This window comes from Oncorhynchus nerka, linkage group LG1 (genome assembly GCF_034236695.1).
Source record: "Oncorhynchus nerka isolate Pitt River linkage group LG1, Oner_Uvic_2.0, whole genome shotgun sequence".
Lineage (NCBI taxonomy): Eukaryota > Metazoa > Chordata > Actinopteri > Salmoniformes > Salmonidae > Oncorhynchus > Oncorhynchus nerka.
This window is the reverse complement of record NC_088396.1, coordinates 7,085,444-7,110,014: the sequence shown is the minus strand read 5'-3', so window position 1 is coordinate 7,110,014 and position 24,571 is coordinate 7,085,444. Positions and strand designations below refer to the sequence as shown.

Here is a 24,571-nt window from a genome sequence, read left to right as displayed (position 1 = left end):
CACCAGGTTGTAAATTAGTTAGACCAATAAGAAACCGCTATGCCAATGAAAGCTAGTTTACTTCCCACTCAGACCAGACAATCCTGGAGAAGTTCTTGCTTGAGAAATTGCCCTATTATATATATATTTTTTTAACCATTTTACTTTAAAACAAATCACAATTGTTACCCATAAATGATTTGATATAGAGATAAAAATCATCTGAATTGGATCTTTAACAGTGACAGCCCATCACATTACCCCGGAGTACCATGCTAGACACCTTTTATGAGAATCACAAGTGTGCATCTGGCACTGAAGAATGCAGGGTCATGGTGTGTTTGTAACCAAGTGGGAAGTGGGAATTTAACACATATGACTGGGAAAAATCCACTTCAACAGCCCTCAAACTGGTAATTACTAGTGGAAAACTAATCTATTCCTTAGTCGCACCGTTTCCTCAGTGACAGGTAAATGCAACAACACATTATTAACAGTGGAATTATTACATATATGTTATCGCAAAAATAATGATTTGGTAGTGTTTATGAAGGTCTTAGGTAATATTAGAACACTATTTTTTTTTAAAAATAACAATAGCATTTCCATTATTTTGTTACTGTAGGCTATAATAAATAAAACACACAACAACAACAAAAAACAAGACTTCTGGTGTTTAATATATTGTATTTATAGACTGCCTGTCACGCCTTGGTCATAATGTTTTGTGTTTTCGTTATATATTTTGGTCAGGCCAGGGTGTGACATGGGTTATGTGTTGTGTTCGTATTGGGGTTTTATAGCATTGGGATTGTGTATGATTAGGGGTGTGTCTAGTTAGGCTTGGCTGCCTGAGGCGGTTCTCAATCAGAGTCAGGTGATTCTCGTTGTCTCGGATTGGGAACCGTATTTAGGTAGCCTGAGTTTCACTTTGTAATTTGTGGGTGATTGTTCCTGTCTTTGTGTAGTGTTCACCAGATAGGCTGTATTAGGTTTCACGTTCCGTTTGTTGTTTTCGTAGTTATAAGTTATTTCATGTATCGTTCCGTTTTTCTTCATTAAAGTAACATGAGTAACCACCACGCTGCATTTCGGTCCGACTCTCTTTCAACAACAGACGAACGCCGTTACACTGCCTTTGTTACAACTATGAAACAGAAAGCATACATATTGGAAAAATAGTGACAGCTTATTTTTACAACGACAAAATACAAAAAATACCTCAAACAACAGATTTTGCGGTAGCCGGCGCTACCCAAAACGCAGAAATAAAATATAAAACATTCATTACATGCTGTCAAATGCCGAAAACATCATTATAAGCGTCAAGTGTGCTTAATGGTGAAAATCAGCACAAAAACAATAATGGTATTATGAATATAAGTGTCTGTCATGAGTGGCGCTCGGCGGTCGTCATTACCGGCCTATTAGCTGCCACTGATTGTCTTTCCTCCCCCTCCTTGTATGTTTATTGGTAGCACCTGTTTAGGTATGATTAGTTTGTCTTTATTAGACAGCCGGCCCGCTTGGTTGTTGTGCGGGATTATTTCAGTGTAACCTTCGGCTCTGTTGTAGAGGTACGTGTTAGTGCCTGGTCGTGACTTTTCCGTTGTACATTTTCATTCCCTGTGTTTGGGGTCGTTACTATTGTGAGTACCCTGTGGTGCGTTGGTGCAATTAAAGACGCACAGCATTGCACTCTCTGTCTCCTGCGTCTGACTCCACACCCACGACACCCGCAGCATTACAGAATCCCGCACCTAAATCAAATTGAATGGAGTCAGCAGGAGCAGCAGCCAACCCTCTCCCATCGATGGAGGAACGGGTTCTCCACCACACCACCGTTCTCCATCGGATCGGATCCGCGATGGATCAAGTAATGGAGAGAATGGACCGATGGGAGAGGAGTGGTCTCCTCTCTCCACCTTCGGCACCCACGGCTCCGGACTCCCCATCACTCGACTCCAGCACTGACGCTACCGAGGGCTTACGATGGAGCGGCGTCGGGTTGCCAGGAGTTTCTGCTTCAGCTGGAGCTATACCTGGCCACCGTTAGACCCACTCCCTCAGGAGCGGAGAGGGTGAGTGTCCTCATCTCCTGCCTCACGGGTCGTGCTCTGGAGTGGGCGAACGCAGTCTGGAATGGCCCAGACTCAGCGCGGGAGCACTACCCAGAGTTTTCCCTCCGCTTCCGTGCCGTGTTTGATCACCCTCTAGACGGCCGAGCGGTGGGAGAATGACTTTTTCATCTCAGGCAGGAGAGGAGGAGCGCCCAGGATTACGCGCTGGAGTTCCGGACCTTGGCAGCCGGATCTGGGTGGAACGACAGGGCCCTTATGGACCACTACAGGTGTAGTCTCCGAGAGGACATCCGCCGGGAGTTAGCGTGTCGGGACACCACTCTGTCACTGGATCAGCTGATTGACATGTCCATTCGACTGGACAATCTGCTGGCTGCCCGCGGGCGTTCAGAGAGGGTCCTGTGCGTTCCACCACCCAGCCCCTCCGCTCCCATTCCGATGGAGTTGGGAGGGGCTGCGCCGAGGGGTACCGGAGGAGGAGGCCTTCCCTGCACCATCTGTGGTCGGAGAGGACACACGTCTGATCGGTGCTGGGGGGGTCCGTCTGGGAGTAGAGATGGCAGGCGGAACGCTTCTCGATCATCCCAGGTGAGTCTGCATCAAACTCACCCAGAACCCCCTGTTGGCCACATGTTTGTCTTGACCTTTTTTCTTCACTTTTTTCCCTCTTCCCAGCATAGGGCGCTAGTCGATTCAGGCGCAGCTGGGAACTTTATGGATCGCGGACTCGCCCTTAAGTTAGGGGTTCCGCTGGTGCCGATAGATTCTCCTTTCCCGTGCACTCCCTAGATAGCCGGCCATTAGGGTCAGGGATGGTCAGGAGACCACGGTCCCACTGGACATGGTGACGCAGGGGAATCATAGGGAGCGTATCAGTTTTTTTATTATTGATTCGCCTGCGTTTCCAGTGGTGCTGGGGACTCCCTGGCTGGCCCGGCACAATCCTAAAATTTCGTGGAAACAGGGGGTTCTCCAGGGGTGGTCAGAGGAGTGTTCTGGAAGGTGTTTGGGAGTTTCCATCGGTGCTACGTCGGTGGAGAGTCCAGACCAGGGTTCCACGGTGTGCATTCCCCCCGAGTATGTCGATTTGGCAATCGCTTTCAGTAAAGTGAAAGCGACTAAATTACCACCTTATCGACCAGGAAGGGATTGTACGATAGATCTCCAGGTAGACGCTGCGCTTCCCAAGAGTCACGTGTACCCGCTGTCCCAGGAGGAGACGTTGGCAATGGAGACATATGTCACGGAGTCGCTGGGACAGGGGTACATTAAACCCTCCATTTCACCCGTCTCCTCGAGTTTCTTTTTGTGAGGAAAAGGAGGGAGGTTTGCGTCTGTGTATTGATTATAGAGGTCTAAACGCCATCACAGTGGGGTATAGTTACCCTCTACCTCTCATCGCTACGGCGGTGGAATCATTCCACGGAGCGCAGTTCTTCACAAAAATGGATCTCAGGAGCGCGTATAGTCTGGTGCGTATTCGGAAGGGAGACGAGTGGAAAACCGCATTTAGTACCACATCAGGCCACTATGAGTACCTCGTCATGCCGTATGGGTTAAAAAATGCTCCAGCCGTTTTTCAATCCTTTGTAGACGAGATTCTCAGGGACCTGTGCGGGCAGGGAGTGGTTGTTTATATCGATGACATTCTGATCTACTCGGCCACTTACACCGCGCATGTGTCTCTGGTGCGCAAGGTGCTTGGTAGACTGCTGGAGCATGACCTATACGTCAAGGCTGAGAAATGCGTGTTCTCTAAACGAGCCGTCTCTTTTCTGGGATATCGCATTTCCACCTCGGGGGTAGTGATGGAGGGCGACCGCATTAGGGCCGTGCGTAATTGGCCGACTCAACTACGGTAAAGGAGGTGCAGCGGTTTTTGGGTTTTGCCAACTACTACCGGAGGTTTATCCGGGGTTTTGGCCAGATAGCGGCTCCCATTACCTCACTGCTGAAGGGGGGCCCGGTGCGGTTGCAGTGGTCAGCAGAGGCGAACGGAGCGTTCAACAAGTTGAAGGCGCTGTTCACTGATGCGCCCGTGTTGGCGCATCCGGACCCCTCTCTAGCATTCATAGTGGAGGTGGACGCGTCCGAGGCTGGGGTGGGTGCCGTGCTATCGCAGTGCTCGGGTACGCCACCAAAACTCCGCCCCTGTGCTTTCTTCTCAAGGAAGCTCAGCCCAGCGGAGCGTAACTATGATGTGGGGGACCGGGAGTTGCTAGCGGTGGTTAGAGTTCTGAAGGTGTGGAGACACTGGCTTGAGGGGGCTAAGCACCCTTTTCTCATCTGGACCGACCACCAGAACCTGGAGTATATTCGGGCAGCTAGGAGACTTAACCCACGTCAGGCAAGGTGGGCCATATTCTTCACCCGGTTCCGGTTTACTTTGTCTTATAGACCGGGCTCCCAGAACGTAAAGGCTGACGCACTGTCCCGCCTTTACGACACGGAGGATGGGTCCACCGAACCTGCTCCCATCCTTCCCGCCTCAAAGCTGGTAGCACCAGTGGTATGGGAGGTGGACTCAGATATCGAGCGGGCGTTACGGGCTGAACCCGCTCCTCCTCAGTGTCCAGCGGGGCGAAGGTACGTGCCGCTTGGTGTTCGGGACAAGCTGATTCGGTGGGCTCATGTCCTACCCTCCTCGGGTCACCCTGGGGTGACGAGGACAGTGGGGAGCCTTCAGGGGAGGTATTGGTGGCCTACTTTGGCTAAGGATGTTAAGGGTTATGTCTCCTCCTGTTCAGTGAAGGCTCCTAGGCACCTTCCTAGAGGGAAGTTACAACCCCTCCCCGTTCCACAGCGGCCATGGTCACATCTGTCCATAGATTTCCTGACCGATCTTCCGCCGTCTCAGGGGAACACCACGGTTCTTGTGATTGTGGATCGGTTCTCTAAGTCCTGCCGTCTCCTCCCGTTGCCCGGTATCCCTACAGCCCTACAGACTGCGGAGGCGTTATTCACCCATGTCTTTCGGCACTACGGGGTGCCGGAGGACATCGTTTCTGATCGGGGCCCCCAATTCACGTCTCGGGTATGGAGAGCGTTCATGGAACGCTTGGGGGTCTCTGTCAGCCTGACCTCCGGTTATCACCCCGAGAGTAATGGGCAGGTGGAGAGAGTGAACCAGGAGGTGGGTAGGTTTCTGCGGTCGTATTGCCAGGATCGGCCAGGGGAGTGGGCACGCTACATTCCCTGGGCTGAAATGGCTCAGAACTCACTACGCCACTCCTCTACTAACGTGTCCCCTTTTCAGTGTGTGTTGGGGTACCAGCCGGTCCTGGCACCATGGCATCCGAGCCAGACCGAGGCTCCTGCGGTGGAGGAATGGGTACAGCGCTCCAAGGACACCTGGAGGGCCGTCCAGGAATCTCTACAACAAGCGAGTGGACGGCAGAAGAGGAGTGCTAACCGCCACCGCAGTGAGGCCCCCGTGTTTGTACCGGGGGACAGGGTCTGGCTCTCGACCCGAAACCTACCTCTCCACTTGCCCTGCCGGAAGCTGGGTCCTCAGTGTGTAGGGCCCTTTAAAGTCCTGAGGAGGATAAACGAGGTGTGTTATCGATTACAACTTCCTTCCTATTATCATATTAACCCCTCGTTTCATGTGTCTCTCCTCAGGCCGGTGGTAGCTGGTCCCCTGCAGGACAGTGAGGTGCTGGAGGTCCCTCCCCCCCCTCTGGACATCGAGGGGTCCCCGGCGTACATGATCCGGGCCATTCTGGACTCAAGACGCCGGGTGAGGGGCCTGCAGTACCTCGTGGACTGGGAGGGGTACGGCCCGGAGGAGAGGTGCTGGGTACCGGTGGGGGACATCTTGGATCCATCCATGTTGAGGGATTTCCATCGCCTTCATCCGGATCGCCCTGCACCTCGTCCTCCGGGCGACCTCGAGGCCGGTGTCGGCGCTGCGGGAGCCGCGCGTCAGGGGGGTACTGTCACGAGTGGCGCTCGGCGGTCGTCATCACCGGCCTATTAGCTGCCACTGATTGTCTTTCCTCCCCCTCCTTGTATGTTTATTGGTAGCACCTGTTTAGGTATGATTAGTTTGTCTTTATTAGACAGCCGGCCCGCTTGGTTGTTGTGCGGGATTATTTCAGTGTAACCTTCGGCTCTGTTGTAGAGGTACGTGTTAGTGCCTGGTCGTGACTTTTCCGTTGTACATTTTCATTCCCTGTGTTTGGGGTCGTTACTATTGTGAGTACCCTGTGGTGCGTTGGTGCAATTAAAGACGCACAGCATTGCACTCTCTGTCTCCTGCGTCTGACTCCACACCCACGACACCCGCAGCATTACAGTGTCGGTATGACAACAGTAAAATAAGTCAATTATTTATACATCGAATACCAGGGCGAATTTGTTGGTTTCCAGGCATCAAGCTTTCGTTTCTTGTCATCCAAACGGAGGAAACACATGATCTTTCTGAACTGACATGGTTTCTCCAAAGAAATATATCCCATACATGTCTGACCAGAAGCTCTACATATCACATGCGCTTTCCACCGAATCCTCCATGGGCAATCTTCCATGGACATTGAAATGAACGCATCCAGCTCATCAACAGATAGATCCCAGGCAGTGTCTCCTTGCTCCCTTTGTGCCTCAGCCACAGTCCCTGATGTGCTGTCCATGACACAAACAAGGAAAGCTGGTGAGTGCGTCACTGATGTTGTTTTTTACTTGAGACATAGGGCCTGCTCTCTCAGTGATGACATTTTGTCATGGCTTTTTCTACCTAAAGGGTGCCGTTCCTTCCTCTCTCTATGTTTCATATGGCGGTGGCGCGGGAACCTGCTTAGTGCACATTGTTCTATATTTTTGCGGTTTAGGCCCCGAGGTGTAGGCTCAGAAAAGCCCCCGAGGTGTAGGCTCAGAAAAGCCCCTGAGGTGTAGGCTCAGAAAAGCCCCTGAGGAGTAGGCTCAGAAAAAGAAGAAGAATTTGAGATGTTGATTAATTTCTTCCCCACCATCAGCATCATTTTCATTCGGATGTTGTAGCAGCGCTAACACAGCATGTGCATCCATTCGTCTTGGCCTTCTTGCCATTGTAAATTACGCATGCTCTCACTGTCTACTCCAAGTAGGCCACCTACTTAATAATCTGTTGTTTAATGTGTGAAATTAGTTTAGGTTCAGTTTCTAAGCAAATCTCGGGGTGATTATCAACTGGGCATGGCACCTTCCACTGTCGGGAGAAGGAGCGAAGGAGGGGCAAAGAGGAAAACCATTCAAAAAATGACATGCCCTTCTATAACTGGTTATAACTCAAGTTCTATTTGTGATATTAAGATTCTAACAACGGCAGTGTGTTATATAGACTTACTAACGAAAAGTCAAGGAAGGAGGAGGGCATGACTTAAAACTTGTTAGGGATTTGGTTCCGCTGGCGGGACCAAATCAGCTGAAATTTTAGAGCGCCACCTATAGTTTTCGATAAAACTCAAACTTTCATTAAAACACACATGCAAGGTACTGAATTAAAGCTACACTCGTTGTGAATCTAGCCACCAAGTCAGATGTGTAAAATGCTTTTCGGCGAAAGCATGAGAAGCTATTATCTGATAGCATGCACCCCCCAGAATACCAGACCGTCAACAAAACAACAGATTTTGCGGTAGCCGGCGCTACCCAAAACGCAGAAATAAAATATAAAACATTCATTACCTTTGACAAGCTTCTTTCTTGGCACTCCTATATATCCCATAAACATCACAATTGGGTATTTTTCCCGATTAAATCCGTCATTGTATAGCCAAAATGTCGTTTTCCTTAGACCGGTCTGATCCAGGAATATTCCATTTTACAAGACGCAACGTCGCTTTTTAAAATTACAAAAGTTGCCTATAAACTTTTACAAATCACTTCAAACTACTTTTCTAAACCAACTTTAGGTATTAATAAACGTTAATAATCTATAAAATTGATCAAGGGGCGATCTGTATTCGATAGCAGCAAGTCTTGAAATCATCGTCCATTGTTTTCAATTTCACAACATCCTGTGGTAAGCCTAAAACAGGAAGGGCCAAAACGTCATATAACCAAGGATAAAGTTGGCTGGAAATGCCAGTACTGGCGACATGGTGTGGAAGCTGTAGGCATTTACAGGGCATCCTCATTTATTTTATGTCGCCTTAGACAATACATTGACTGGCGGATTGATATTTTGTTTTTGTTTTTGGTGAACAGTTTTTCGAGGGATTTCTACTCCTAAACACGTTATGTTATAGCCACAGACACGATTTAACCAGTTTTAGAGACTTCAGAGTGTTTTCTATACACACATACTTATCATATGCATATACTATATTCCTGGCATGTGTAGCAGGACTTTGAAATGTTGCGTGATTTTTAACAAAAAGCTGCGAAAATTCGCGTCATCCCTAACAGGTTTTAAATGGCAGAGTAATACTTTTTTTACATTCCCGAGCAGTCAAAATTCCTGCTTTAGCAGTTGTATTGTTCATGTGTTTTTTTACATTCCCGAGCAGTCAAAATGCCTGCTTTAGCAGTTGTAGTGTTAATGTGTTTTTTTAAATTCCCGAGCAGTCAAAATGCCTGCTTTAGCAGTTGTAGTGTTAATGTGTTTTTTTACATTCCCGAGCAGTCAAAATGCCTGCTTTAGCAGTTGTAGTGTTAATGTGTTTTTTTTACATTCCCGAGCAGTCAAAATGCCTGCTTTAGCAGTTGTAGTGTTAATGTGTTTTTAAAAATTTCTATCATTTGTTTACAAGCATGATAGCTGTACGTTTAGTTTGTGGTTGACACAGCTTGTTGGCCATTAATCAATCTGCTTTTCTCAACGAGTTCAAATAACATGAATGCATCCGAATGGTATTTAAGACTTCACAACTGGTCAATTCCGCCCTCCCACATGGTTACAAATGCAGCATCAGAGTGGAAACTTGTGAGGTCCAACATAACAATCCGGTCACAAAAGACAATACAAGGAACATTGTGAATGGCAGGTAATTTTAAAGTGTACCAAAACTGAACCGTGACCCCAAAACCGCAAAACGTACCGAACCGTGGGTTTGGTGAACTGTTACTCCCCTAAGGTACACAGACCAGGCTAGTTGGTGTGAGCAACTACTACATTGGAAATCGACCACAATGCAACAAACAACACAACTTTCTTACAGTCTTAGGTCATGTTCATTATGCACCAAATGGAGGAAAACACTCAAACAGGGAACGATTATCTGGACTCTAATAAGAAACTGACATTTTTGTTTTTTGTTGTAACATTTGTTTTATGTTGCATGTCCTAATGAACATGACCCAGTACACAGCCATTGAAGTATATCACCCAACTCCTCTAGTCTAGATGTCCTAAAAAGCTATTTCTGCAGAGAGCAGTCCTGATGTAACAAACAACTACACACACAGACAAAACTGGAAGGTGTGGTAATATTACAGTATACTACAGTACTCACGGTGTAGGCGCGTGGCAGCGATGCGACGCAGGTGGACTGGCTCCCGAAGGGCCGTGGTGTGATGACAGAGGTGAGGCGAGCACTATCCGATTTCATGTAGCTCCTGGGGAGAGAGGCAGAAACCCGAGACACACTGGGAGGCACAGGCTTTTGCTCCATTGCCACCGAGTTGTACAGTGGCTGTAGTTTGTACAGAGAACCACCACCAGTGGAAGTGGTCACTTCTTCAGCCACCTTGCCTGCCCACGGGCGCCTGGGCTCGGGTAGTTTTGGGAGGATGCTGGGGGTGGTGGTGGTGCTGGAGGTCTCCTCCATCTTGGCTGCGCTGGTGTACCGCAAGGCCGGGCTTGGGGCTCTCTCCGAGGGGGTCGGGGCTCTCTCCGAGGGGGTCGGGGCTCTCTCCGAGGGGGTCGGTGCTCTCTCCGAGGGTGTCGGAACGTAGCGGTTGTAGTTGGAGGTACGACCGATGGTGGTAGTGTTGTTTGTGATGTCGCTACCTGAACCGGAGGGACGGTCACTACTGTTGCTCATGTCACCCCTGGAGGGTGAGTAGGCCCTGTCGGTTGCCGTGGTGGGGACGGGGTCCTCCTCTCTCGGGTGGGGCACAGAGGGGGTGTGGGACTGGGGCGCTCAACGGGGTGTAGGGATAGTCGATGGTGTAGCTCCTGGGGGGGGGTACGGATTTGGAGGACCGGAGCGGAGTCTTCAAACACGTCCTGGTCCAGGGCGGCGAGGGAGTTGAGACGACTGCCGATGGAGCTGTGGGAATGGAAGAGAGGGAGAGATGGAGAAAAAAGGGAGGACAGTGAAGGAGAGAGGGAAGAGAGGGAGGAAGAGAGAGAGGAGAAGGGGAGAGAGGGGAAAGGGATTACGAGGTATAATGCGTGAGAGAGAGAGAGAGAGAGAGAGAGAGAGAGAGGGGATGGGTAAAAAATAGGTGAAAGGTGGATGAAGGTTGAAAGGGACACAGGGCAAAATAAAACAAAGAGGGGGTAGAGGGGAGGCAGGATTAAAGCCACGATTATGCTACACTTTCACACTTAGCAGAGAGACAATTACTGACTAACTTTGTATGGTTCTGTATCTGTGCCTGCATTTTCATCGACACATGTGTGTTGGTCCAATCAGTACATATACAGTAAGAGGACAGTTTTGAGTGAGAGTGAAAACACACGTCTAAAAATACTGATGAGAATTCCGATGACAAAATACTTCAAACGTAGTTAAACATCTACAACCAATGAATTGTTTCTAATTGTCTGTGAAAATGGAAGGACGTGTTCCTTGTAGGAACATGGCTAGTCCAAATGTCATTTGGTATCTGTGTGTTAAAAGAATAAAGTGAGCATAGTAACTATAAACAGGCAGGATTTGTCCTTGAGGGTGTCTACTCTAGCAGCATATTTTTCAGTCATTGTGAGGATTCCTTCTTACATTCAGTCAATCTGCACCTTGCCATTTGTAGTGTGTGCCCTTTCCTCAGTATAGTAAAGCTAATATGTACTGTACTAGAGCAGGGTCAAATACATGTCAAATCCTTGAAAGTATTCAAGTTGTGCTTGATTTTGGCTTGGAGTTTGCCCTTGTACCAGGCAAACCAAAACTGCACCCTCAAGGACATATTTCATTAACACCTAGTCGGCTTGAGGATTGTGAACCAGTGACTTTTCGGTTGCTGGGCCAATGCTCTTAACCACTAAGGCTATCTGCCACCTTTAATTACATAGGTTATTGTTAGATGATTGCTAATCAACGTGGTAATTGGCATCACCTTGCCAGACAGTTTTGTCACATTAACAATGTAGTTTCCTGCAGCACATGGATTTTAAAAAAGGAACTGTTTCATGTCCAGACCTGTATGTATTCAACCTAGGTATCTACCTGTCCCCACTGTCATGTTCATAATGCACCAAATGGAAGAACAGGGAGGGACTGCCTGAACATGGAGGGATCAACTCAACACGTCCAGTAAGAAACCCTCATTTGTTTTCCGTTGTTTTTTTACATTGAGTGCCCTAATGAACGTATTGACCCTGGTGTCTACCTGTCCTCAGGTGTCACTCTTACCTCCGGATGGACCTCAGGGAACCACCGCTCCCTCCTCCGCTGCTCTCTGTGGTCTGCTCAATCTGCTCCCTCTCCTCTTTCTTCTTCACAATATCAGAGTTGACGCTCTTGCGACGGTTCTTCCACTTGGTGAGGTCCTGTGGAGATGAAATGCATGCTAGAGACCAGCTTAGAAACGTTCATCTTGGAAAAGCCCATGTGACACAGTTAAATCCTCTAACGGATGGCCAGGAAGGCTAGTGTAAACGTGGTTAGCTGCAGATTATAGAGCGAGAGAAAGAGAAAGGACTAAATTCTGAGAAAGTGTCCTATTTGTGTGAGTTTAGCTCCTCCTGCCTCTGGTCCCCTGTGTATTGGTGCACCGTGTGTGACCTAAATGCTGTGTTAAGACACCATGTTATCACGCCACTGATAGACATACACTACAGGTCAAAGGTTTTTAGAAAACCTACTCATTCAAGGGTTTCTCTTTATTTTTTACTATTTTCTACATTGTAGAATAATAGCGAAGACATCAAAACTATGAAATAACACACATGGAATCATGTAGTAACCAAATTTCAGATTCTTCAAATAGCCACCCTTTGCCTTGACAACTTTGCACTCTCTTGGCATTCTCTCAACCAGCTTCACCTGGAATGCTTTTCCAATAGTCTTGAAGGAGTTTCCACATATGCTGAGCACTTGTTGGCTGCTTTTCCTTCACCTCTACAGTCTGACTCATCCTAAACCATCTCAATTGGGTTGAGGTTGGGGGATTGTGGAGGCCAGGTCATCTGATGAAGCACTCCATCACTCTCCTTCTTTGCAAAATAGCTCTTACACAGCCTGGAGGTGTGTTGGATCATTGTCCTGTTGAAAAACAAATGATAGTCCCACTAAGCGAAAACCAGATGGGATGGCGTATCGCTGCAGAATGCTGTGGTAGCCATGATGGTTAAGTGTGAATTCTAAATAAATCACAGACAGTGTCACAAACAAAGCACCCCCACACCATAAAACCTCCTCCTCCATGCTTTATGGTGGGAAATACATATGAAGAGATCATCCGTTAACCCACACCGTGTCTCACAAAGACACAGCGGTTGGAAACAAAAATCTCCAATTTGGACTCCAGACCAAAGGACATTTTCCACTGGTCTAATGCTCGTGTTTCTTGACCCAAGCAAGTCTCTTCTTCTTATTGGTGTCCTTTAGTAGTGGTTTCTTTGCAGCAATTCGACCATGAAGGCCTGATTCAGAGTCTCCTCTGAACAGTTGATGTTGAGATGTGTCTGTTACTTGAACTGTGAAGCATTTATTTGGGCTGGTAACTCTAATAACCTCCGAAGAGGTAACTCTGGGTCTTCCTTTCCTCTGTCGATCCTCATGAGAGCCAGTTTCATCATAGCGCTTGATGGTTTTTGCGACCGCACTTGAAGAAACTTTGAAAGTTCTTGACATTTTTTGACTGACCTTCATGTCTTAAAGTAATGATGGACTGTCGTTTCTCTTTGCTTATTTGAGCTGTTCTTGCCATAATATGGACTTGGTCTTTTACCAAATAGGGATATCTTCTGTATACCACTGCTACCTTGTCACATCACAACTGATTGGCTCAAATGCATTGAGAAAGGAAAGAAATTCCACAAATTTACTTAAGAATGCACACCTGTTAATTGAAAGGCATTCCAGGTGACTACCTCATGAAGATGGTTGAGAGAATGCCAAGAGTGTGCAAAGGTGTCATCAAGGAAAATGGTGGCTATTTGAAGAATCTCAAATATAAAGTATAATTTAATTCTTTTTTGGTTACTACATGATTTCATATGTGGTATTTCATAGTTTTGAACTCTACACTTTTATTCTACAATGTAAAAAATAGTCAAAATAAAGACAAACCCTTGAATGAGTAGGTGTAAGAATGATGCCTTTACCAATAACACGCACTCATATACTGCATGTTGTAGGAGTTTGTGGAATAATTACATGAATTTAGTTAGACACGGTGGAACATTCTGGAATGACCTTGAAAGATTGGTCATCTTTCCCAGAATATTGTCTTGGTGTTATAAGCGTTTAGTTGCCACTGCAGGCCTGAGTGTATACTCAAATGAGGAAATATAGATCTAAAAGTAGGATGAGGTATTATGTGGTGATCATTAATACACAATCTCAGCTGTGCCTCCTTCAATGAAGACATTTAACGAGGGCAGTGATGTTTAAACAATTGTTTGTCTTCTCCTTGAGCTCCCTCTCGCTCTCTCCACCTTTACAAAACACATTCTGCTTTCACCACACTGGGCCAAAATAGCTGTTCTCTTCAGATTTCCATTCTCCCCATATCAAATACTTACTAGACTTATCTATCACATGTTACTACTTGTTGACAGGTGGGATGGCTTTGTACTAATTTCAGACAAGGACACAATAACCACGGCCTATATATTGACATGATTGAAGACACTACAATTGGTGATGATTAAACAGGCCTAGCTCATCAATTAGTTTTGTCTTGATTATTATATTAGGGAGGGTTTAAGTCAAGTGTAACAGCAGTCTTTTGGGGTGAATGTGTGCGACCCCTGGTGGGGGGCATACAGGGTTCATTTGGCACCAAACCTAACCAAAGGGCTAACACAGGGAGGGACTAGTAGGGGTGTATCCATTAGTGTACACTGTCGAAAAACGCTTTGCAAGGGAAAACGTATTGCAACCAAAACGAGGGTTTCTATTGGACAAATAGAGGTAGGTCCCTCCCAGTTTCATCCTGTTTGGTTCCTAGTGAATACACCCCAGGATTTCCTAATCCAATAATAAACACACATTTTTATTTAGCATTACAAAACATTTTGTTACATTATGCCTACTGAACACAGCCCAGGTGTGTGGTGGTTGCAGGTATATATACACTCACATCCTGCCACTGGTCCTCGTTCTCCTTGACCTGCTCTCTGATCTTCTGTAGTTCCTCGTGGCATACCTGCTTCAGTGCTGCCTGCTCCACTGCAAGGTCTGTCATTGATTTGCTCCTACACACCGCCAGGGAAGAGGGTTTAAAGGTTTGGGTTCAGTGTCAACTCAGTTACAGGCATTAGACCACCAGCGAGGAGCATAAACCTACTGTGCACAAGACTGATGTTAGTCATAAAGTAGACTATAAATGTATGCATCAAATCCACTCCAATCCCAGAATTCTGGGACACTTGCATTCCTTCACACTAACATGAGCTATAGTGAAATAAGGTCATGACCTGATGCTCACCAATAATTGTTTATCTGCCTACGTAACAGACTACTGTGCAAATCAAGATGTCAATAGGACATACCAATCAGAAATGTGCTCAAAATGTGTAGCAAAAATGTTAAACTAAATCTCAATTAAATGAACTGTGATTTTCAACTGCAACATACTTTTAAACAATGTTTTTTTTATTGTAAGTACACAATAAACCAACACCATTTCAAGGTTCAACATTCATTAATAATAATGAAAGAAAAACATCTACTTAACACTATTAAGACTAAAAAGTATCACAAACAACACGTATGTTGTATTAGTACACGTAACAACATGTAAGCAAACATATAAACAACAGTTGAGTCACAAAACACAAGCTAATGTGGTTTTAGGCTAATGGGTTAGAAAACACAAGCTAACGCAGTTTTAGGCTAATGAGTTAGAAAACACAAGCGAACGCGGTTTTAGGCTAAGGGGTTAGAAAACACAAGCTAATGCTGTTTTAGGCTAATGGGTTAGAAAACACAAGCTAATGCTGTTTTAGGCTAATGGGTTAGAAAACACAAGCTAATGCGGTATGAGGTTAGAAAAAACAAGCTGCATATCTCAGCCATCCCTTTCATACAAAAAAAGCTTTCGGAGTTTGACTTGGCCAAAAACATTCACTCTGTTTGACTTACCTGTAAACTTCTGAATCATAATGCTATAAATATATCTTTCTGTTACACAAAACCAACCTATTGCGGCAGTCTACAACCTGTGCTTCAACAATTATAACTCTTAGCTGTACATAACACACAGTATGTTTGATTGGATGACAGCATATTGGTATTGTGTGTACAATCCTCTCACTCCACTTTGTTGCTTTGTCAATAGAGATTTGTGGAGCTTGCTGTGTCCCACCCCCCTTGGCTTGGCCCTACATCACTCACTCCCCAGCAATGTGTCAGTGTCAGCGTATGGCAGTCAGCCAGCGAGTGAGGGCGCTAGTAAACGAGAGCAGCAACACAAAGGCAAAAGCGGAGAGTAAGCGACCATGCCACATTCCTTGGAACAGACATAGTCAACTCACCCGTCGTTAGCAACAGCGCGCTTTTGGAGCAGTCTAGGAGAACCAGAGAAGAGAACCACACAGACAAAAATGTCACATTTGGGCCAGACTTCTTTTCCCTATTCTGGGAGTAAGTAGAGGTAAAGTGATTCCTAACCACTGTCTGGTGTTCTTCTCTCACTCTAATGGTTAATGTTAGGATTGGTGGTAAAGTAACCTGTGTTAAGGGATGGCTAGTGCCACTCTACTTTCTCCTGGGGTTTTGGTTTCCTTTTTGTTGAAGGTGGCTTTGTATCACAGCTAAAGTATCCCCTTCCTTTGACCTGCTAGGTGTGTGTGTGTGTGTGTGTGTGTGTGTGTGTGTGTGTGTGTGTGTGTGTGTGTGTGTAACTGAAAACTCTACAGGAGTTTAACATGAGGGAAATACATCCAGATGCCTCAGACACATTTTAAATCTCTCCTTGTCCCAGTCAGTAATCCCAACATGTTTGAAGCTGACCACCATTGTCCCTGTTTCCCATGAACTCCAAGGAAACCTGCCTAAATGACTCCCGACCTGTAGCACTCACATCTGTAATTATGAAGTGTTTTGGAAGGCTGGTTATGACACACAGCACCATCCCAGGCACCCTGGACCCACTCCAATTCGCCCCAACAGATCCACAGATGATGCAATCTTAATTGCACTTCACACTGCCCTCTCCCACCTGAACAAGAGTGGAAATAACTACAGTGGAGCTCCGAAAGTAGACAAAAAGACAGTGAAAATGTTGTTGTTGTTTTGGCTCTGTACTCTAGCACTTTCAATTTGAAATGATGCAATGACTGTGAGGTTAAAGTGCAGACTGTCTAACTTCAATTTGACACTATTGTCATCCATATCAGCTGAACTGTTTAGAAATAATTTCACTTTTTGTACATAGTCCCCCTATTTTAGGGGACCAAAAGTATTGGGACAAATTCACTTGTATGTCTATTAAAGTAGTCAAAAATGTAGTATTTGGAACCATATTCCTAGCACGCAATGAAAACATCAAGCTTGTGACTTTACAAACTTGTTGGATGCATTTGGTGTTTGTTTTGGTTGTGTTTCAGATGATTTTGTGCCCAATAGATATTAATGGTAAATAATATATTGTGTCATTTGAGTAACTTTTATTGTAGATAAGAACAGAATATCTTTCTAAACACCATATTCCTAGCATGCAATGAAAACATCAAGCTTGTGACTTTACAAACTTGTTGGATGCATTTGGTGTTTGTTTTGGTTGTGTTTCAGATGATTTTGTGCCCAATAGATATTAATGGTAAATAATATATTGTGTCATTTGAGTAACTTTTATTGTAGATAAGAACAGAATATCTTTCTAAACACTTCTACATTAATGTGGATGCTACTGTTACATTCCTCAGCTAGAAAAACAAAATGTCGCTCAAACAGAAAAGGGAACACTAAAGGGAACACTAAAATAACACATCCTAGATCTGAATGAATGAAATATTCTTATAAAATACTTTTTCTTTACATAGTTGAATGTGCTGACAACAAAATCACACAAAAATTATCAATGGAAATCAAATGTATCAACCCATGGAGGTCTGGATTTGGAGACACTCAAAATTAAGGTGGGAAACCACACTACAGGTTGATCCAACTTTGATGTAATGTCCTTAAAACAAGTCAAAATGAGGCTCAGTAGTGTGTGGCCTCCATGTGCCTGTATGAGTTCCCTACAACGCCTGGGCATGCTCCTGATGAGGTGGCGGATGGTCTCCTGGGGGATCTCCTCCCAGACCTGGACTAAAGCATCCGCCAACTTCTGGACAGTCTGTGGTGCAACGTGGCGTTGGTGGATGGAGCGAGACATGATGTCCCAGATGTGCTCAATTGGATTCAGGTCTGGGGAACGGCCGCCCGTTCCATAGCCAGTCCATAGCATCAATGCCTTCCTCTTGCAGGAACTGCTGACACACTCCAGCCACATGAGGTCTAGCATTGTCTTGCATTAGGAGGAACCCAGGGCCAACCGCACCAGCATATGGTCTCACAAGGGGTCTGAGGATCTCATCTCGGTACCTAATGGCAGTCAGGCTACCTCTGGCGAGCACATGGAGGGCTGTGCGGCCCCCCAAAGAAATGCCACCCCACACCATGCTGGAGGATGTTGCAGGCAGCAGAGCGATCTCCACGGCGTCTCCAGACTGTCACGTCTGTCACATGTGCTCAGTGTGAACCTGCTTTCATCTGTGAAGAGCACAGGGCGCCAGTGGCGAATTTTCCATTCTTGGTGTTCTCTGGCAAATGAAAAACGTCCTGCACGGTGTTGGGCTGTAAGCCCAACTCCCACCTGTGGACGTCAGGCCCTCATACCACCCTCATGGAGTCTGTTTCTGACCGTTTCAGCAGACACATGCACATTTGTGGCCTGCTGGAGGTCATTTTGCAGGGCTCTGGCAGTGCTCCTCCTGCTCCTCCTTGCACAAAGGCAGAGGTAGCGGTCCTGCTGCTGGGTTGTTGCCCTCCTACGGCCTCCTCCACGTCTCCTGATGTACTGGCCTGTCTCCTGGTAGCGCCTCCATGCTCTGGACACTACGCTGACAGACACAGCAAACCTTCTTGCCACAGCTCGCATTGACGTGCCATCCTGGATGAGCTGCACTACCTGAGCCACTTGTGTGGGTTGTAGACTTCGTCTCATGCTACCACTAGAGTGAAAGCACCGCAAGCATTCAAAAGCGACCAAAACATCAGCCAGGAAGCATAGGAACTGAGAAGTGGTCTGTGGTCACCACCTGCAGAACCACTCCTTTATTGGGGGTGTCTTGCTAATTGCCTATAATTTCCACCTGTTGTCTATTCCATTTGCACAACAGCATGTGAAATTTATTGTCAATCAGTGTTGCTGCCTAAGTGGACAGTTTGATTTCACAGAAGTGTGATTGACTTGGAGTTACATTGTGTTGTTTCAGTGTTCCCTTTATTTTTTTGAGCAGTGTATATTCTGAAGCCTAGTCCCCTTACCCTACCTTTATGTACATATTTACTTGAAATACCTCATAGTCTGGCACATTGATATGGTACTGGTAGTCCCTGTATATAGCTTCATTCTTGTGTACAGGATTACTATTATAAAATGTGTTACTCTACATCGTTGGGAAGGGCTCGTAAGCAGGCATTTCACAGTAAAGTCTATAGCCGTTGTATTTGGCGCGTGTGACAAATAAAATTTGATTTGATTTTAAATGGATAGTTTTTTGTGAGTGTGTAAATGCTGTGTGTGTGTTAGTGATAAGGAAAGTGTATGTGTGTTTGTGAGTGTGTGTGTGTACACGGAATGTGTTTTCACGTGGCCATGGACTCAAGAGTGGCTGGCAACAACTTTCTTCCTGTCACACAGCATTGTGGAATTTCATGTTTTCATGTCTTCCTTAGTAACAACCTGCACTCTATTATCATCTACCGCTACTGTGCAGACCTGGTTCAAATACTACAAAAATACTTTGAGAGTTGATTTCAAATAGTATTTGAACCCAGGTCTGTTTTGGTGTAGTGTCTTGGTGACAGTGTGGGGTTTATCTCGGAAATCCTTTTTGAATCAGATTTTCGTTTAGGTTCTGGGGGGAGATTATACAGTATAATATATTATATTCAGACCCCTCGACTTTTTCCACGTGTTGTTACATTCCAGCCTTATTCTAAAATTAAATCCAAAAGAGAAATCCCTCAATCTGCACACAATACCCTATTATTGACAAACCAAAAAACAGTGTGTGAAAAATCACATTTACATAAGTATTCAGACCCTTTGCACAATACTTTTTTGAAGAACCTTTGGTAGCAATTACAGCCTTGAGTCTTCTTGGATATGATGCTACAAGCTTGGCACGCCTGTATTTTGGAAGATTCTCCCATTCATCTGCAGATCCTCTCAAGCTCTGTCAGGTTGGATGGGAAGGTTTGAGGTCCAGGCTCTGGCTGGGCCACTCTAGGACATTCAGAGACTTATCCCATAGCCACTCCTGTGCTGTCTTGGCTGTGTGCTTATGGTCATTGTCCTGTTGGAAGGTGAACCTTCACCCCAGTCTGAGGTCCTGAGCGCTCTGGAGCAGGTTTACATCAAGGATCTCTCTGTGCTTTGCTCCGTTAATCTTTCCCTCGGTAACAAGGCATATCCACATGCTTAATTAAGTTACCTGACTCACCCTTCTATGAGGCAAGCACCACTCGGTAACAAGGCATATCCACATGCTTAATTAAGTTACCTGACTAACCCTTCTATGAGGCAAGCACCACTCAGTAACAAGGCATATCCACATGCTTAATTAAGTTACCTGACTAACCCTTCTATGAGGCAAGAAGAAAACAACTATACACAATCCAGAGATTCCAGGCTCTATCTCAAATGGCACCCTATTCCCTATATAGTGCACTACTTTTCACTAGAGCCTTAAACGGAAGCCCAATGTGGCTCTGGACAAAAGTAATGCCCTATATAGGGTTTGGAGTGCCACATGAGATTTTCCCTGAGAGCAACAGGCACTGAAGGGGTATTGTTGTTTCGACTGCCATTCTAGTTCCTAAGTGTTCAGAAAGGCTAACTTCTCAATCATCATCATACTCTTCTTGTATCTCAGCCGGCTCGCCTCCCTAATAGCCAATATCTTCTGCAGGTTGACCTCGCTACAGGTAGTGGGCACAGACCGACCATCGGATTGGCTGATGTACCTAGATATGACCTCTTACCTTGGATACCCACTGCCCTCACCTCCACCCAGAGCACCACCCCAAACTTCCTCAGCAGCATGTAGTCCGTTTTGGGGTGCCCATCCCCTCTTTGCTCCCAGTTCTCCCCACCCTCAGCCTCTTGGATCAAGCGGGCATGGCCCATGGCTCAGGTTGGACATCGGGTGGTAGCTGTCAGCGGCACCCAACAGTGGTCTCCACCGCCGACCATCTTGGGGCGGATTTACCTTCTGAAAGATGACGTCGTCCCGCTCGATGTCGGGGATGATGGTCTTGATGGTGGTTTTCATGCCTCAGGAGGGCATGAAAACACATTTTAATCATGGAAACACATTTGTGTTTTATTGTGGCACGGCGTCAGTGAGATTTAAACCTATGATCTTCTCTTCTCTATCCATGGAATCCGTCCACTTTGCCACCAGTATGGAGCTACAGTAGCATGCTATGTTTTTTTTTCTCATATAAACCTGTTCATTTATGTCTGTTCAAACCAACCCCATTTCAAAGGAAACAAGAACTCATAAAGATCAGGTGTGGCCAATTAGTGGGTGCGGCCAACACACCTGAACACAGTTCACGAGAAAGAGGTTAGAGAGAGTTTTGGTGATGCTGAGAATGGAATGTGTATGTTTTTAAATAACGTTCTCTGAACGTTACTAAAGCTTAGTGGTTCATGTTTCTATGGAAAGTTTTCGTTCTCGGAACAATGAGAACATGACTTTAAATAGAACCATGAGGAAACCTGTAGGAAATGTTATGCTGAAGTTATGAAATTCCCACAGAAAAACTTTGTTTATTAACATATTCTGAACTATTTGTGAACATTCCCAATGTTCCTAGAACATTACCAAAATGTAAAATAATTGTAACCATTTTTGAACTTTTAGGAATCATTCTGTTAAAGTAACGAAATACCAAGACAATAGTTTTTTTTGTCACGTTCCTTAAATGTGCTGACAATGTTCCAAAGCCAAGCAACTATCCTGCACCATTCTGAGAAAGTTGTGGGATGGTTTTATGCATAATAACCATAGGACAACCACACTCTCACAAAGCTCAAGGAAACATATGGTTTTCAGAACATTATGTGCAAACTGGGTTACGTCCTCAGATGAGTAGTTGATAGAGATGTTGATATTTGTTGCTTACTGAATATATTTTTACTAAACAGTATGTTTTAAATAGAATGTAGTACGATTAGGACACAGTTTAAGTAAGTAGTAGGCAGGCCATATTTCAGACACGGCCAGTATCTTAACATATGTACAGATGCAAATTGGACTAAACAGCAAGACAGAAAAGTGATTATTCCTCAGTATAATATAACTGGTACAACTGTCAAAACAAACTGCTCTTCAAGGCATGGAAGAACAATGTTATTAGCTTAGCTTTGTAGTACAATCTAGAGTGCTCCTGTGATGTTACAATCAATGGAAAAGCTGCATCGACCTTTGACCGGCAGCATGGTGGCTAGTGTGGGTGGAGCCTTCAGGTGCATGGGGGTGAGAGGGGGGAGGTGCCGGAAGAGGGTGGGGCTGAGGAGAGCCAGCGACTGACATGCAGTCCACCAGACTTCATTCGGTTACAGCCCCGGGGAAAGGAGAGGGTTTAGGAAAGAGAAGGAGAGAGGGAGTGGGTAGGAGAGAGGTCAGACAGGTGGAATCAACACAGTGAAGTAGTGTAAAAGTAGAGTAAAGCAGTGCAGACCCACGTTTTATGAATGAGAATGGAATCACTAACCAACAAAAAAAGGCTAACGGGAATCACTGAAAACGGTTGCGATAGAGTGATAAAGTGATGTAAGCATGTGCCATTAAAAATAGTGGAGGGAAGAAAGAGTAAGGAAATGTCTGTTTTGTAAATGTTGACATTGTATGTACTAATGTTTTCTATCATATTTGTTATGTACAGTATGAACATGTGAATGGAATGTGCTTAAAATGATGTGGTTTGGGATATAATGATGATACGGAATTGAGCCCCATCCCTCTGGATAACTTAACCATTGAGAGATCTGAAAGGATTTGCTAGAGCAGCACCTGCGGTCAAAGATTAGAGGCAGCTGATTTCTGGTGTATAGGCTACAGATGTGTGTATGACTCTGTTACCTGGTGAAGGTGCCATCTTCCTCCGTGTACATGGGGCTGGCCCAGCTCCGGCGGCTGTCCTCGTGGCGCTCGGCCCGCTTCTTGCGGAGCGGCGCTGGCACATAGGCCGCCGGCTTGTCCTTGGTGGGCAGGAACTGGTTGAACTGCGTGGTCGTTTTAGGCTCGATGACCAGCGAGCGGCGGTAGTGCAGTGAATCCTTGTTACTGTCTGCCGCCATCCTGAAGACTGAGTCCGTCTCCGAGACACTCTCACAACCTGGGGGAGGAGAGGTGGGGGATGAGGAGATAAACAAAAGGAAAAGGGGTCAAATTGAGGTGCGAGGTGAAGGAAGAGGGGAGGGGAAGGACAGTGGAGATTAGAGGGGCAGGAAAGAGTAAGAGGGAGGGCTCTGAGAGAGGGAAGAGAAGAGGTGAAAGACGGAATGGACAAGTGGAGACCAGAAAGGTAGGTTAGGGGAATGGAAGGTGGGAGGAGGGAGGAGGGAGAAAAAGGCAGTGGAGAGCAGAGAATGGAAGAGGGTAGAGTTCAGAGGTCGGTCCAGGAGGAGAGATAAGGAAAAGGTTGGAATAGTAGAAGTCTACTTAGTGTTGTTTGCGATATAATTGTCTGGCAGATAAAATAGGGAATCTGGTCAGCTCTATACTTAAAGGGATACTTTGGGATTTTGGGAATGAGGCCCTTTATCTACGTCCTTAAAGTCAAATGAACTCATGCTAACATTGGCTCACAAAACTTCCAATAACTTCCTTCATACTGGACACAGAGACATAAAAACAGTCCATCTGACTCTGAACCTTTCACCTCACTGAACACCTCACTAAAATTCTGAACCTTTCACCTCACTGAACACACCCCAGTACAAGGGTAGAGGGGGTGGTGTGCATTGCTTTGGGAACAGAGGCCTATTACCCCCTCCTTGCTTAATTTACAGGCTGGTGTGGAAGCATCTGGAATGTATCTCTGGTCTGTCTCTCACAGTGGGAGCCAAGTCTCTCTCTAATTACTGACTGAAACGCTAAACTAGTCCACCCACTGTCAAATGCCAACAAAGACCTGGTATCAGTAAAATCAACATGCTCAGTGTGAACTTCACAGATTACCTCAGATAGTCCAAAATAAACAAATAGATACCCACCCTTGAAATAGCATCACGTTAACACTACCACTCAACATTTCAGACTAAGATATAGAGGCTAAAGGTATAATGCTAAGAGCCTAAAACACAGCATAAAAAGTCAAACCTAAACACACTCAAGTCCTGTCCGACTGGGGTGCGTGATAATTGAGATTGATGTGTGTGCATGCGTACATGCGTGTGTGTGTGTGTAGAAGCATAACAAAGTAGAACCAAACACACACACAACTCAAGTCCTGTCCGATTGAGATTGACATGTGTGTGTCTGTCTGTGAGTGAGTGAGTGAGTGAGTGAGTGAGTGAGTGAGTGAGTGAGTGAGTGTTGGTCCATACCCTCACTGCTGCTTTGAGCGTGTTGTCAGGGATCTGCTGTGTGGTCTAGAACCCTGTGTCCTCCTCCTCTCAGTATAGGTAATATATCCCCTCTCCCACTATACCAGCTGTCTCTGAAACCACTGTCTCTTCTCTAAATCTTCTGCTGCTGCTGGCTATCTGGCCGGATGATTCCTCAAGTGCCTGCAATACACACACACACGAACAAACACAATCGTGAGCTCACACCCTGAAAGAAAGAGCGATGTGTCTTTCAGTCATTTAACTCCTTAGGGTTATCCTCCCCAGGTACATGATAACATACACAGACAAATAATTGATTCCCATTCAAAATCATATTTTCCCAAACCCTAAAACTATCCCTAACCATAACTCTAACCTTTACACCAAATCCCTAACTGTAATTCTGACCATAATTC

General features: G+C 45.7%; 1 protein-coding gene across 1 annotated transcript in view; it reads right to left on the bottom strand.

Annotated features, from left to right (window-relative positions):
- lmo7a (LIM domain 7a) overlaps positions 1–24,239 on the bottom strand; it is a 60,777-nt gene extending 36,538 nt beyond the window's left edge. Inside the window, 8 exon segments of the mRNA XM_065027074.1 lie at positions 9,494–10,109; positions 10,111–10,167; positions 10,169–10,252; positions 11,561–11,697; positions 14,457–14,571; positions 15,853–15,885; positions 22,684–22,939; positions 24,153–24,239. Of these exon segments, the coding sequence (XP_064883146.1) occupies positions 9,494–10,109; positions 10,111–10,167; positions 10,169–10,252; positions 11,561–11,697; positions 14,457–14,571; positions 15,853–15,885; positions 22,684–22,901 (1,260 nt within the window). The 5' untranslated portion in view covers positions 22,902–22,939; positions 24,153–24,239.
- Positions 24,240–24,571: the final 332 nt, after the last annotated feature.